At 41.3% G+C, this 16,104-nt stretch overlaps 1 protein-coding gene across 1 annotated transcript in view; it reads right to left on the bottom strand.

Annotated features, from left to right (window-relative positions):
- LOC134208084 (myosin regulatory light chain, striated adductor muscle-like) overlaps positions 1-15,108 on the bottom strand; it is a 29,467-nt gene extending 14,359 nt beyond the window's left edge. The window contains exon 1 of the mRNA XM_062684173.1: positions 14,825-15,108. Coding sequence (XP_062540157.1) covers positions 14,825-15,016 — 192 coding nt within the window. The 5' untranslated portion in view covers positions 15,017-15,108. The remainder of the gene's footprint in view (positions 1-14,824) is intronic.
- Between the last annotated feature and the right edge of the window lie 996 nt (positions 15,109-16,104).

Genomic DNA, 16,104 nt, shown 5'->3' with positions numbered 1-16,104 from the left:
TATTAATAAGTTTGGATTAAAATTGTAATGAATTATTGACAGTGGCTGATTTTCTACCCGCCGCTTCCACATCCAGGCGCTATCGTATATGCGCAAATAGCCAGCATGAGTTAACCGCCAGAAATTTGTATGGCGAAAGATATCTAACGCGGCCCAAGCAGCACAAATTGTTTCACTACTGAATATTTCACTTTGTTGCAACTATTCGGAAAGAAACAATCTTTGCATATGTGCCATCAAATATAACTCTCTTGCAATCTAAAAAGCGCAAGAGGTGGAGCCTATGGAAACATCCTTCGATTGCAGTAAAATTGCAATAATGATGCAAAATACTATAGCAAAAAAAAATAAAATAAAAATATAAAACTGGATTCGACTTATGGATCTTGTGATTGATAGTCCTTCACTGTACCACAGCACCATTCAACACTTCGAAGGGACTGCATGTTGACTCACCATAAAAACCATACGATTATGAAGTTTTGTACTCGGGTTTCCTGTTACTTGATTGCACCATCACAGGAAAAAAGTGTGAGTTGTCAAAACGTTGAACGATGCTAAATTAAACATGAAGACACATTAAACTTATCTGCAACTTAATTTAAACAAACAATTCAATTTTCAAAGACGCATTAGAGTTACATGGTGAAAAATATGCAACTTAATGATTTTGTTTCGTATTTGCAACATGAAGTGCAGTATTCTTTGTTTGTTTGTTTCCAAATGACAAACACGTACTGCATTGCAATTTTAATGAAACATTGATCACAATTCGAACGTTTTTGACATCTTGATGCAACTTTTTCGTGCTTTGATGTTTTTCCAATGCCTTTAATTAAACTGAATAGAAACAAGGTGCTTTTATGAAGATGTTGCGTGTGCTACTTGGGGGGTTTTCTCAAAATTAGGAACTTTTCATGAAAAACTATTTGGTACCAGTTATGAAGGATGGTGTCCGCTACTACGCCTACCAAATATTTTTCGATTAAGGTGCTTAATTTTGAGAAATCGAACCTTAGATGCCTTTCGCCATACTGATTTCAGAAAGTTAACTCCTAGTGTGCTGCTGTAAGCACGCTCAAAGCAGGCGATTCATTCATCCGTCATCAAGAATTTCGTCCGAGGTATCCCCTGGGCCCGGCGAAAGTACCCTCAGGGGTACATGTACCCCAAGTTGACAACCGTTGTTATAAAAGACCGAGGAATGCTCTGCATCTCCGTGAGCACTACGGGAAAGGAATCGTTGGCTAGTAGAGAAGGAAATTCATGTGAAGCCTCTGGGTAAGCGACTGAGTATTTATTGTAAACAAAGTTATTTGAAAACAAGAAGACGCAAACTGTGTTTGAAATCAATCCAACACAATTCAATGTTATTATTATTTATTTATTCAGACTAAGGCCGAAGTGGCCTGTGCGGTATATAAGAGTCTCCTCCATTCGGCTCGGTCCATGGCTACACGTCGCCAACCACGCAGTCTACGGAGGGTCCGCAAGTCATCTTCCACCTGATCGATCCACCTTGCCCGCTGCGCACCTCGCCTTCTTGTGCCCGTCGGATCGTTGTCGAAAACCATTTTCACCGGGTTACTGTCCGACATTCTGGCTACGTGCCCGGCCCATCGCAGTCGTCCGATTTTCGCGGTGTGAACGATGGATGGTTCTCCCAACAGCTGATACAATTCGTGGTTCATTCGCCTCCTCCACGTACCGTCCGCCATCTGCACCCCACCAGAGATGGTACGCAGCACTTTCCTTTCGAAAACTCCGAGTGCGCGTTGGTCCTCCACCAGCATCGTCCAGGTCTCGTGTCCGTAGAGGACTACCGGTCTAATGAGCGTTTTGTAGATTGTCAGTTTGGTACGGCGGCGAACTCTATTCGATCGTAGCGTCTTGCGGAGTCCAAAGTACGTACGATTTCCAGCCACTATGCGTCTCCGAATTTCCCTGCTGGTGTCATTTTCGGCAGTCACCAGTGAGCCCAAGTACACAAATTCTTCTACCACCTCGATTTCGTCACCACCGATGCAAACTCGCGGTGGGTGGCTCACATTGTCTTCTCTTGAACCTCTTCCTATCATGTACTTCGTCTTCGACGTGTTGATGACTAGTCCGATCCGCTTAGCTTCCCTCTTCAGTCTGATGTAGGCTTCCTCCATCTTCTCAAAGTTACGTGCCATAATATCTATGTCGTCGGCGAAACCAAATAGCTGGACGGACTTATTGAAAATTGTACCACTCGTGTTAATCCCTGCTCTTCGTATTACACCTTCCAAAGCGATGTTGAATAGCAAACACGAAAGACCATCACCTTGCCGTAACCCTCTGCGGGTTTCGAAGGGACTCGAGAATGCCCCTGAAACTCGAACTACGCACATCACCCGATCCATCGTCGCTTTGATCAACCGTGTCAGTTTATCTGGAAAACCGTGTTCGTGCATTAGCTGCCATAGCTGGTCCCGATCGATTGTATCATATGCGGCTTTGAAGTCGATGAATAGATGATGTGTGGGCACGTTGTATTCGCGGCATTTCTGCAGTACTTGGCGAATGGCGAACACCTGGTCCGTGGTGGGGCGTTCGCCCATAAAACCCGCCTGGTACTGCCCCACGAACTCCCTTGCAGTTGGTGCTAGTCGACGGCATAAAATTTGGGAGAGTACCTTGTAGGCGGCGTTCAGCAATGTCATTGCGCGGTAGTTGCTACAATCCAGCTTATCGCCCTTTTGTAGATGGGACACACGACACCTCCCATCCACTCCTGCGACAAAACTTCCTCCTCCCAAATCTTGGTAATGGCCCAGTGCAGCGCTCTAGCCAGTGCCTCACCACCGTGTTTAAATAGCTCTCCTGGTAGTTGGTCAACCCCAGGGGCTTTGTTGTTCTTCAACCGGCCAATCTCCTCCTGGATTTCCTGGAGATCCGGAGCCAGGAAGATTATGTCCTGCGCGCGTTCTCCCAGGTCCATCACCATACCGCCATCTTCGTCTGCCACATCGCCATTCAGGTGTTCTTCGTAGTGCTGCCGCCACCTTTGGATCACCTCACGCTCGTTCGTAAGAAGGTTTCCGTTTATGTCCTTACATATCAGGCTGTGGCACGTGGCCCTTACGTGAACGGTTTAACTTCTCATAGAACTTTCGTGTGTTATTAGCGCGGTACAGTTGCTCCGTTTCTTCACGGTCTCGATCTTCCTGCTGGCGCTTTTTCCTCCGGAAAATCGAGTTTTGTCCGTTCCGCGCCTGTTTATATCGTGCCTCGTTCGCCCTCGTGCGGTGTTGCAGCAATCTCGCCCATGCTGCATTCTTCTCTTCTACTAACTGCTCACATTCGCCGTCATACCAGTCGTTTCTCTGATCCGGGGACACCGTGCCAAGTGCAGCGGTTGCGGTGCTACCAATGGCGGATCGAATATCTCTCCAGCCATCTTCAAGAGACGCTGCGCCTAGCTGCTCTTCCGTTGGGAGTGCCACTTCCAGCTGCTGCGCGTATTCTTGAGCTAGTCTACCGTCTCGTAGCCGCCCGATATTAAGCCGCGGCGTCCGACTTCGACGCGTGTTGTACACCGTCGAGAGTTTTGAGCGCAGGCATACTGCAACGAGGTAGTGGTCGGATTCAATATTCGCACTGCGGTAAGTGCGGACGTTCGTGATGTCGGAGAAGAATTTACCGTCGATTAGAAAGTGGTCGATTTGGTTTTCCGTTTCTTGGTTAGGTGATTTCCATGTGGCCTTGTGGATATTTTTGCGGGGAAAGAAGGTGCTTCGGACTACCATTCCGCGGGAGGCTGCGAAGTTTATGCATCGTTGGCCGTTGTCATTCGATACGGTGTGCAGACTATCCGGTCCGATGACCGGTCCATACATTTCCTCCCTTCCTACCTGTGCGTTCATGTCACCGATGACGATTTTAACGTCCCGCAGTGGGCATCCATCGTATGTCTGCTCCAGCTGTGCGTAGAACGCTTCTTTCTCGTCGTCAGGTCTCCCTTCGTGTGGGCAGTGCACGTTGATGATGCTATAGTTGAAGAAACGGCCTTTAATCCTCAGCTTGCACATCCTTGCGTTGATTGGCTGCCACCCAATCACGCGTTGGCGCATCTTACCCAGCACTATGAAGCCGGTTCCCAGCTCGTTGGTGGTGCCACAGCTTTGGTAGAAGGTAGCCGCTCGATGCCCGCTTTTCCACACTTTCTGTCCTGTCCAGCAAATCTCCTGCAGCGCCACGACGTCGAAGTTGCGGGGATGTAATTCATCGTAGATCATCCTGTCGCAACCTGCGAAACCTAGCGACTTGCAATTCCATGTTCCAAGCTTCCAATCGTGATCCTGTATTCGTCGCCTAGGTCTTTGCCGATTATATCGAGTCGCATTATCTCTTATATTGCTCGTAATGATTGGTTTTCTAGGCGGCTTATTGGGCCTGCGCAAACCTCCTGTCTCGTCGGAGGGCCGTCGTGTCAGGGCTGTTTAGCGTCCCACCTAACACCAGGACTTGGGCTTGTGCGCTTTGAGCGGCACACGGTCGCTTTGGTGGGGCCTACTTGCGGATACATGCAGCTAACACAATTCAATGTGCTTCGTTTAATAAGCTTCTACAATACGATCGATTTCGCACTAAATAATTCTGTGCTCTTTGATGCAGACATTAGTTTTATCACTTCGCGTTCTTTCACACTAGCTGGCGTGATCTACAAGATCGATTGTACACTGGTTAAACAAATTTCTGCTACGCGAGGTAGATTTTTTTTCACTTCGCGTTCTCCCGGACTAGCTGCCGTCCCATGATCGCAACACGATCGATTCCGCATTATTATTGTACAAATAGTAAAAAATATCACAAAATATAAATTTGAAACTTGGAAACACTGAAGACGTTTTATAGAAGCAAACTACATACGTATTTGTCGACTAAGAATGGGGTTATGTAGTAAGCGTTAATAGAATAAACTGTATACAGTATAACCTAAAGTTTAAAAAACAACTTAACGATTTTGTTCAGCGGCGCAGCCAAAATTTTTGATAAAATAAAGAATGGTTTCAGGGTTGGGAAAAATCAAATTTTCGAGAAATCGAGGATGATCAAAACTCACCCTTTTAAATTATCAAGTAATTAAAACTCGCCAGCGATTAAGAATCGTTTGAATATCGTATCTTTATATGAAGCATTTACCGTTACATTTTGAACTCTTTTTCCTCACTAGCATGAAGCTATAACGCCAAATAAAAGATATAACGGGACTGTTAACAATTAGCTATTATTAGTGAAGCTTAATTATTGAATGAAAATTCTGTGTTTATTATCGTTTGAGTACAAAATTTGAGAAGTTGTCGCCGGTGATAACTTGCCTACTGTTTTCACGTGAGAAGTTTTCACATGAAAATTGCAATCATGATCGTCTGATAATGATTAAGCACAACACTGATGGTTTAAGTTTAAATTTGTTTCGAAATTCCGCGGAATTCCGTTAAATTTCGTTAGAAGCTAGTTTTTGCTATCGAAATTTTTGTAATTTTACAAAACGAAACGAAACCAAGAAATGCGATTTCGCCATGCTAAAATTCCGCGAATTTCCGCGGAATTTCGTTTCGAACCACCTGAAACGAAATTTTTCGAAATACTGCATATGCTTACTACCAGCGATAGCACTATAGCAGATCGTCTATAATGCGGCATGGATTGATCGAAGGGAGAACAATGCTGTACGCTGTTGGGACGATCGTTGCTGCTGTGCCATTATTCCTATGCCGAGGGAGGAAGGTTGTATTGCTCTGTTGAAGATATCAGTAACCAGCAAAATTGAAACGGTCGGTTGATTTGATTACCTCCAAATTGAAATATTTATGTAGCAGTTAAGTTTATGTTCAACATAGTGTTTTAATGAGAAACTGTCGGTGTTCGAAGTAATTTTACTTAGAAAGAACTTTGCCCAAGGATACGGGTGATTTAAGGAGTGAACGCTGGTTTAAAGATAGTGTTCCCCGCGAATACTGCTCGGGTGGGCATTCCTGCCCCACTGTCAAGCCTGTCAACCTGTTACCGCCCAGTCAGCCTGCTAGCCTATAGTTGCTATCGCCATCGCGATTCTCGCCGTGATATCAGCCCTGCCACTGCCGCCCTCAATAGCGTGTCATCTCCAACCTGTCAAGCTACCTTATTGGACCCCTCCCCCTTCATCAAAGGCTAGCGTTTCCATGAGAAGCACCACCACCCGGTCCGTCAATTAGGCCGAATTACTTGCCGGTCCTGTCAGGGACTACCCTACGGCTCCAGCCGTACCAATTCACGACCTTGCCATGTAGCATACGAGTGAGTAATATAAGTTCCAAAAACTAACCCACAATTCCGTTGCTAACCAGATTCGAACGCCTTCCCGCTTCCTCAAAACGACCCTGGGACTCGAGGACCAAAAGGAGGCCTTTCGCGCCCACCCCGTTGGCTGCCGTAGGTTAGACCAGTGGCCTGGGGTTTTAATCGGATTCCCCTTCTGGGTTCCGGACAGAAATCCTCGAGGGCTAAAAGAGCCGTACCAGTAGAGTATAACAGGTTTCATCCCACGAAACCAGTACGTTAGACAGGTGCTTTCCCTACTACTTTCCCTTTAACATGATTGTAGCTTGTAAATTTAATTTTTGGTGTCTTCTTGAAGTTCCTTCCGTAAAGTGCACATGTCTCCCGAACAAATATGTATGGGAAAATTAAATTTGGCTAAACTTGTTTGGGAAAGATTCGAAAAGATCTGGTATTTTGCATTAAAATCTATGTTTTTATCTACTTTTCGGTGGTCAGTGTGGTGAATTGCGCATAGCTGCGCCAAAGCGGGAAATCTACTGGTGCAATGTTAGAATAAGGACGCTGTCTTTGTTCTAGATCCTAGGACTAAGGCTTGCGGAAGCCGTTGGATAACATAAAGTATGTCGGATAACCATTTTAACCTCAAAATAAATTCAACGTTTCAAAATTACTCTGTGGTGAAGTTTTAAACGCAATCTCAGGTTTTGTTCGGGATTTGTATGAGGGCCAGCCACTGTGCATCGGCGGGAATGAAATTTCCGGCAGGAATTCCGCCGATGCCGATGGTGGGACTGCGGTCTGTTCTTCACGGCATCTCGAACGAAATAGCGCTCGCTCGCGGAAAAGCTTATTTCTTGTAATCAATAAAGTTGACCTTGTAGCCACGCCCCTTTGGTGAGTGTTACGGTTACACAATATTTGCACTCATACCGATCGACAAAGAGGCGGGACTAATGGACCTTCTTTATTGATTATAAGAAAACTTTCCTCGCTTCCGCCTGTTTTCTATATCTGCTGCTAGCTTCTTCTCCTTTTGCTACTTACGACTAGCCATTTCGCAAGAAGATAACGCATCTGATCGCAATAACCCAAGTATCACAAAAAAGAAAATGTTTTCAGGTGATAGTAAAATGAGCTTTTAGGGGAACAATTTAACACTTCTCATACGGAACCGAGACCCGTCTGAGCGCTGATATAGCAAATCTGCACCTGCAGGGCGTAAAATGTTGGCTTTAGGGGAGTTGATAGTAACCATCAGTGCCCAATTGAGCCTTATGTGGGCGCAAGCAGTGCGAGTCCGCACCTGCGGAGCGCAAAATGTTGGCTTTAGGGGAGTTGATAGTAACCAATTGAGTCTCAGACCGCATCGTGCTTTCGTGCTGTGCGGTTCTTTCTCTCTTTGCGGAAGGAAGTTTTTAATACTACCCGAAGCTATTTTAATTTCAACGGTGCTTCTTAGCGCTATTTGTACCCACTGATCCCGTTACGTTCTTTGCAAGGACCCGTGCCTTCGTTTTACGTTGGACCCGTTTGCGGAAGTAAAATTCCGACAAGCGGTGGTAATCCTGCAGGGACACCGTTCTGGGAAAAAACCTCTTAGAAGGTCACGTCTCCACGCTCAGCAATGAGTATTAACAAAAACAAGAGGAAGGGGAGTCTCTGAATTCTCCACTTCCTTCAAAGAAACAAGGTTTCAAGACCGTCCTGCCCAAGCGCGGAAAAAATAGAAGGAAGCTGGAGACTTCAGATATTCCTTCTAAATCTAATGTTGACATTGTTTCTTCTCCTATCGAACTGAGCAATCAGTTCGATTTGATTAATGATGAAATTGAGCAAATCGAATCTACCTTTAGCCCAGGTGATTCGATTCATGCGAAGAAACAAAGGATTCCGCCAATTGTGGTATCTGTTGCCGAGTTTTCTGGCTTTCGGAATGAAATCTTGAGTAACCTTGAGGGGATCAAGGTTTCATTTCAGATTGCTAGGAAGGGTGACTGCCGCGTTTTGCCGGGATCCTTTGACGATCGCAAACGTCTTCTTCAGTATTTAAATGAGAAGCGCCATAAATTCTTCGCATACGACGACAAAACTGAGCGATTGTTCAAAGTCGTCTTGAAAGGTCTCCCCAGTGATGACAAATCACTGGATGAGATTAAAATTGAAATTTCTCAATTACTTGGATTTTCACCAGTCCAAGTAATTAAGATGAAAAAGAAATCCCATTCTGGTACTTCTCAGAGGGGCATTTCTCAAGAATTTTATTTAGTTCATTTTAACAAAAGTGAACTAAATAATATGAAAAGTTTGGAAAAGGCCTGTATTATGTCTCATGTCCGTGTTACATGGGAACATTTCCGCAAGCCTGGGGGAAATTTCCAAAACCCCACCCAGTGCCGTAAGTGCCAAAAGTGGGATCATGGAACCAAACATTGTCACATGGATGCTAAATGCATGATTTGTGGTGGAACCTGTCACGCCAAGGACGCATGTCCTGTGAGAGAAGATTCCAATAAATTTAAGTGCGCAAACTGTGGGGCAATCATAAATCCAATTTCTGGGAATGCCCTTCACGCAAAAGTTTTGAATTCCCGTGCAAAACTGATGACGGGAAATTCCAATCGGTTCCCAGATTCGGCGGGTAGAAATTTTTCAAACGGTCAAATTTCGAAACCGGTTACCGGTCGAGCGATTCATACCCACCACAATTCACAAACAAATTTTGCCGCTCGTCAACGGGTAGCAAGCACTCCACTAAATTCCCACTTTTCGCATGTACCTACGTTTGCAAACATCGCTGCTGGTAGACAAAATTTCTCTTCTCAAACTGAGGTTTATACCCATGTCCCAACGGAAAATAACGGTCATGTTGCCGATTCAGGTAGCATGACTGCTTCCGATTTTGATTTTTTAACTGAACAATTGCATCACATGATTGATGCAATGTTCAAAGCAAATACCATTCCTGAAGCTGTTCAGGTTGGTATAAAGTACACACAAAAAATTGTTATCGGACTCCGTTTCAATGGATCCAAATAATTGTGTGAAAGTTCTAAATTGGAATGTCCGCTCTCTAAAGGGTAAGGAAGATGAATTATTCAACTTCCTTTCAGTTCATAATGTGCATATTGCCATTATAACTGAAACGTATTTAAAACCAGGACTCTCCATTAAAAGAGATCCAAACTATTTTATCTACAGAAATGATCGTCTTGACAGCGCCTGTGGTGGGGTCGCCATTGTCATCAATAGACGTATCAAACATAAATTATTTTCTTCGTTTGAAACCAAAGTTTTTGAAACCTTGGGAGTTTCTGTTGAAACAAATTTTGGACAATTTTCCTTCATTGCAGCCTACTTCCATTTTCAATGCAATGGGCAGCAAAAGAATTTGTTGAAAGCTGATCTTCAAATTCTGACTCGCAACAAATCAAAATTCTTCGTAATTGGTGACTTCAATGCCAAACACCGTTCATGGAATAATGCTCAAAGCAATTCCAATGGTAAAATTTTATTTGAAGATTGTTCTGCGGGATATTATACTATTCAATATCCCAACTTGAGCACCAACTTGTTTTTCTTCCAGTAGAAATCCTTCTACAATTGATTTAGTTTTAACGGATTCAAGTCAGCTGTGTGGCCAATTGGTAACTCATGCTGACTTTGACTCTGATCACCTTCCTGTGACATTTGAAATCTCACAAGAAGCCATTTATAATCCAATCAGCTCTACTTTCAATTATCATAGAGCTGATTGGGATTTATGTAGAACGTATATCGATAGGAATTTTGATGTTAATATTCCTTTGGATACCAAAAGTGATATCGACAATGCGCTCGTATATTTGACAAATTTAATTGTCGAAGCCAGAGGCATTGCAATTCCGAAATGTGAAGTTAAATTCAACTCCATTATTATTGACGACGATCTTCAGCTACTGATCCGTCTTAAAAATGTGAGAAGAAGGTAATACCAAAGAACTCGCGATCCCGCGTTGAAAGTTATTTGGCGAGATTTGCAAAATGAAATTAAAAAACGTTTCGCTATTCTGAGAAATACCAACTTTGAGAATAATGTCTCGAAGTTGGATCCCAGTTCGAAACCCTTTTGGAAATTAACGAAAATTCTTAAAAAACCTCAAAAGCCAATTCCAGCGCTTAAAGAGGGAAATAAAATTTTATTAACAAATGGCGAAAAGGCTCAAAAACTTGCTCAGCAGTTCGAGAGTGCCCATAATTTTAGCCTAGGTCTCACTAGTCCAATTGAGAATCAGGTTACACGAAGCTTCGAAGACATTCTCAATCAAGAGAATGTTTTTGACCCTTCGTTGGGAACTAATTTGGATGAAGTGAGATCTATTACTAGAAAATTTAAAAATATGAAAGCCCCGGGTGATGATGGTATTTTCTACATACTTATCAAAAAACTTCCTGAGAGCTCTTTATCCTTTTTGGTTAATTTATTTAACAAATGTTTTCAATTGGCATACTTTCCAGATAAAAGGAAAAACGCCAAAGTTGTTCCAATTTTGAAGCCGGACAAAAATCCAGCTGAGGCTTCTAGTTATCGCCCAATCAGTTTGCTTTCTTCAATAAGCAAACTGTTTGAAAAGATTATTTTAAATAGAATGATGGTTCATATTAATGACAATTCTATTTTTGCTGATGAGCAATTTGGTTTTCGCCATGGGCATTCAACCACTCATCAGTTATTAAGAGTTACGAACTTAATTCGGCTCAACAAATCTGAAGGATATTCGACTGGAGTTGCTCTTCTTGATATAGAGAAAGCATTTGACAGTGTTTGGCATGAAGGTTTGATTGTAAAATTGATGAATTTTAATTTTCCTCTGTACATCATTAAACTGATCCAAAATTATTTATCAGATCGCTCACTACTGCAGGTAAACTATCAGAATACTAAATCTGATAGATTACCTGTAAGGGCTAGTGTCCCCAAGGCAGCATACTGGGGCCCATATTGTATAACATTTTTACTTCTGACTTACCTGATTTACCACCAGGGTGTCAAAAATCTTTGTTTGCAGATGACACGGGCCTTTCAGCCAAAGGGCGAAGCCTTCGTGTCATTTGTAGTAGATTGCAAAAAAGTTTGGATATTTTCTCCACTTACTTGCAAAAATGGAAAATTTCCTGAATGCTTCCAAAACTCAGCTTATAATTTTCCCACATAAGCCGATAGCTTCTTATTTGAAACCTTCTAGCAGACATATTGTCACTATGAATGGGGTTCCTAAATATTTAGGACTTCTGCTAGATCAAAAATTAACTTTTAAAAATCACATTGAAGGCCTTCAAGCCAAATGTAACAAATATATTAAGTGCCTATATCCACTTATAAACAGAAAATCAAAACTTTGTCTTAAGAACAAACTTTTGATTTACAAACAAATTTTTAGACCTGCCATGTTGTATGCTGTGCCAATATGGACTAGTTGCTGCAATACCAGAAAGAAGGCACTTCAGAGGATTCAAAATAAAATTTTGAAAATGATTCTGAAGTTGCCTCCGTGGTTGTAACAAATGTCCAACAAAATAATTTCCAATTTTAGACAAAAATCGTTGCAATCTTCTATTGCAACGATTAACTCCTTGTACACTTAGTATAAAATAGGTTAAGTTTAGTTTAAGTTGAAAGCATTGTACTTCCTACATGGTTCAATTAAACCAGAGGAAAATTCCTAACTGCCAGAGGCAATTGAAATGTATTGATAATAACTAAAAGCGTAACATAGCAAATAAGGATGATAGTGTTAAAAAAACACGGAACACCTAGTCTAAGAGATGAATGCATGTATTAGATAATTAGCAAATAAAATTAGTTAAAAAAAAAAAAAAAACCAATTGAGTTTTATGAGGGCGCAAGCAGTGCGAGTCCGCACCTGCGGGAGCGCAAAATGTTGGCTTTGGGGGAGTTGATAGTAACCAATTGAGTCTTATGAGGGCGCAATCAGTGCGAGTCTGCACCTGCGGGAGCATTTTAAGACACTGTGAAAGTGAGCGGCCGTATCGCACACTATTTGTTGTACACACATACATGCTCACATCCACGCAAATTGCTCAAATAGACAAGAAAAAAAATTTGCATTTGAAAAAAGCTTCTTGGTGGTAGACTAAGCTTGAATAAGCAGGACGGTAGGGCTGGATCGCTTCAAAACGTTCAACAAATCAACACGCGACCAGGAGAACGCTTTGTTAGTATCCAATAAAATTAAACCAGAAGCTCCACCCAGACAATGAAAACATTTACTAAGGGGCGGGATTCCGGCAATGGACGAGGAGAAAGTCATGCCTCATGAAACCATTTGATGTTAACACAAACATCAAAATTGATGAGCAAAGTGTTGATAGAGAGACAATTTCCTTTTAGATCCCCAATAGTGCGTATGTGCTTTTAAGCGTTTAGAGAGTTTTAATCTACTGAGTGGAAAATAAGTGAGAAATAATTTTAAAATTTGTGCATGGATTCAAAGCATTTGTGCAAAATCATGATTCTGCACACATTTTGTGAACTACCCTGCTCAATTAAATCGAGATTGAAACTCTGCGTATTTGATTGTACTTGGTTGCTTACCGAACACAAATGTTCTGATTTAAGAAAATCTCTCTCAATTTCGATTGCGATATTGCAAACGATTGCGATTTAAGCCAACTTGATTTTGTCCGAGATCTCAGCAAGCGTGGCCTTTTAGTTGGTAAGTTGCGAAAATCAACATTATTAGTTGAAATTTGATCGATTTTGCCGAAGAAGGAAAAAAATATAGTTTAGTATTCTTCAAGCACTTCTACGATATTTCAAAGTCAAGTTATTATTATGCATTGCTTGCACGATGGTATTCTTATGCACAGGAAAGTCGAACAAATTTTAGTCTGAACTGATAAATTGGGAATAGTCATGGTAATGATGGTCTTGCATTGGAGGACTAAGAGCTTCTGAAACTTTTTTTTTTTTCAAAAAATTAAACATCTTTATTTTTCTTTGACTTTTAAAAGATTTATCAGGAATCAAGATTTCAATTCGAAGCATGTACTAAGTCAAAATACGTAAATCCTCGATTTGATTGAAACCTGTTTTGCATGTGAGATTGTGAGAAAATTTTCAAAATTTCTTTCGAAATTCTACACATCTTTCCAAATTGAACTGTTGTTAAATTATTTTGTGGAATTGCCATTGCATTTCAAAGAATCATGACATACATTCTTTTATGATCTGTTCACAGCTTTACGAATTTTTGAAAATTATTAATTCATCAATGGTTTCCATCAATTATCCCTAGCTTTCTATAAATTTTTATTAACTTTCAGAAAACATCCCAAGTTTCTATATTAATCGGTATGAATTGCTCGGCAAACTTATGAATCATTATTAAACCATAAATATTTCAGGGTTTTCAATTCTTCTTAGTCCTCAAAGCTTCTAAGAATACATAAGTCTATATGATATTTGCAGATGTCAATATAGCCTTCTCAGACTTATAGAAAACTTCTCCTCATATGCTTTCAACCACACATCCTGAAGTTCTACAATTACTATGCATTATTATAGTGTTTTTTTATATTTCTGGAACAATTCTTGCATTACAAGAATAATTATGTACTTCCAGTAATTGTCAAACAAATTTATTATCTTCTTATCCTCAGTATCACAATCTAAACTCATTTGAGTGTAACAACTCATATATGGCTTGATATAGTTGTTCATATATTTAGCAACTAAATATCGAAAAAAAAATGAGGGTCGAGCGTCTTTTTTAAATAACTTTCTGAAATTCTTAATCTTAATATTAACCCAAAAAATTAATTACAGATTTTTGCTATTTGTTGCCTTCATACAAAACTACAATAGAATATACTGTTTATACTGCCTCAACTAGCACACTAATAATATTCCAGTTACTTAAACTTATGTTGGCAACTGCAATCAAATCAGGTACTTGGCGTAGGTCATGTCCCACTTGTCCCATCCACTCCCGGCGCCACTTATTGTGGAAGACTTCAATGTCCTCCCCCCTCAGCCAAAAGTGTATCTTGCCATGCTTCACATAGAAAGTTGATGTATTCAAATTGTAAATTATTGCAATCAGACTCAATACTTCCTCGTGATACTACGTCGAATCAGTGCTGCACAATAACAGTAAAACAAATCATAGAAACAGTAAAATAAGACCCACAGTGATAGAGTAAGTTTAATTGCTTCCCTTTCAGCCTTGCGATGATACGCAATCGTACCTGGGAGGTATAATGGGAGAAAATGCATTTAAATAGAGTTTCCATTGCTATAGCTCAAATTAAATCTAAATTGAAGTGTTGTTCTTGCCCCTCGTCAATCGCTCTAATTGGAAATGTACATCTTAGAAACTTAACAATTTATGGCACTAAGAATTCCACTCAATGCGTACAAATCACTTCGATAGACAATTCATCAAACGACGAACTAATTGCGAGTTTCCCGCTTCACTGAACACATTCCGCTGACCACATTCAGACCCTCCCGCAGTCTCCCACACCAACTTACTCCGTCGAACATTTTGATAATGTCGGCATCGGACTTGTCCAGCCCCAGCGTGAGGAAAGTGTTCTTGAGGTCCTGCTCGCTGATGACGCCGTCACCATCCAGGTCGAACAAACAGAAGGCCTTTTTCAGCTCGTACACCTTCGGTTGGTTCAAATCCTTCAGGAAGTCCATGCTGCCACCGGCCCCGGGCATACTTTGTTTGCGAGGAGAATTTTTCGACGCGGGGAAAAAAGCAAAACTTTTCACTCGTTTCGTTTGGGAAAACACGACAAACTGGAAAATGTTTTCGGAAAAAGTGCGCTTTTATAGGATCGTGGTCTCTCGCACGGAAAGTGCGGCTGCAGTGTTATTCGATGTGTGGAGTAGGTTTTCGTTCTAGATTGCAGCATCTCAGCAGGATCGACCTTGAAAGATGTTGTGCATACGAAACTTTCTAGAAACGTGAATTAAATCTATTTTATATGCTTTCATATCTTTCACATCGAGTTTTCAGAACATTGTAATTAGTTGTAATACTTACTCGGAAAATAGACATTAAGGAATTTTATTGGATTGTATGTAATTTAGTTTAGAATTTAGCTGGAGAAGGCAATAGTTGGGTAAATATTCATCCTAATTACCTTTTTTCGGTAGTAGATAACTTGGATAGCCAATTTTCTCAATAATGCTTCTAACAACAGGAATTTGCTAAGAAAGTATTTTATGTACCTACAAAAAACTTAAACTCATCATTCCTATAGTCACGAATACTCAAAAATCAAAACTTAAAATAATTAGACACACATCATGAGGGGTAATTCAAAGCATGCATAAGAAACAAATTAAAATAATAATTTAGCAAAATTGTAGCGATGACATTAATCAAAGCAGAAATCATCGTTTGAAGATAATTTCTCTAGAAAATAATGAATTACCTCGTTGCATCAGCATCTCTCACCACTTGTTTCGCATTTTTGTCGTATTTGTTGCTCCTCTAGAGGGCATGGCCTAGTGCGATCGGCGATGCGCGATTTCCAGTGTCGGCCGCGTCCGTCACCAGCGGACGAAAAATTAAATCCAAGTAGCCGCGAAAAGAATGTAGGATGGAATTTTCGGCGTCATCTTCCATCAGCAGATAGGTAGATCATCATCCGCCGCAGCAGCAGCAGCAACCACTTTTCTTGCCGTTGCTTGACGGTAGTGCAGTAATGATGGGCGGGTTAGGTATGTAGGTTGCACGAAAATCTTTACCCTAGAATCTTAATGAGAGGAATCATCCTATTTGGAAGCAGCAGCTGTGT

The sequence above is a fragment of the Armigeres subalbatus genome, chromosome 1 (genome assembly GCF_024139115.2).
Source record: "Armigeres subalbatus isolate Guangzhou_Male chromosome 1, GZ_Asu_2, whole genome shotgun sequence".
Classification (NCBI taxonomy): domain Eukaryota; kingdom Metazoa; phylum Arthropoda; class Insecta; order Diptera; family Culicidae; genus Armigeres; species Armigeres subalbatus.
This window is presented reverse-complemented; position numbering and strand designations above follow the sequence as displayed.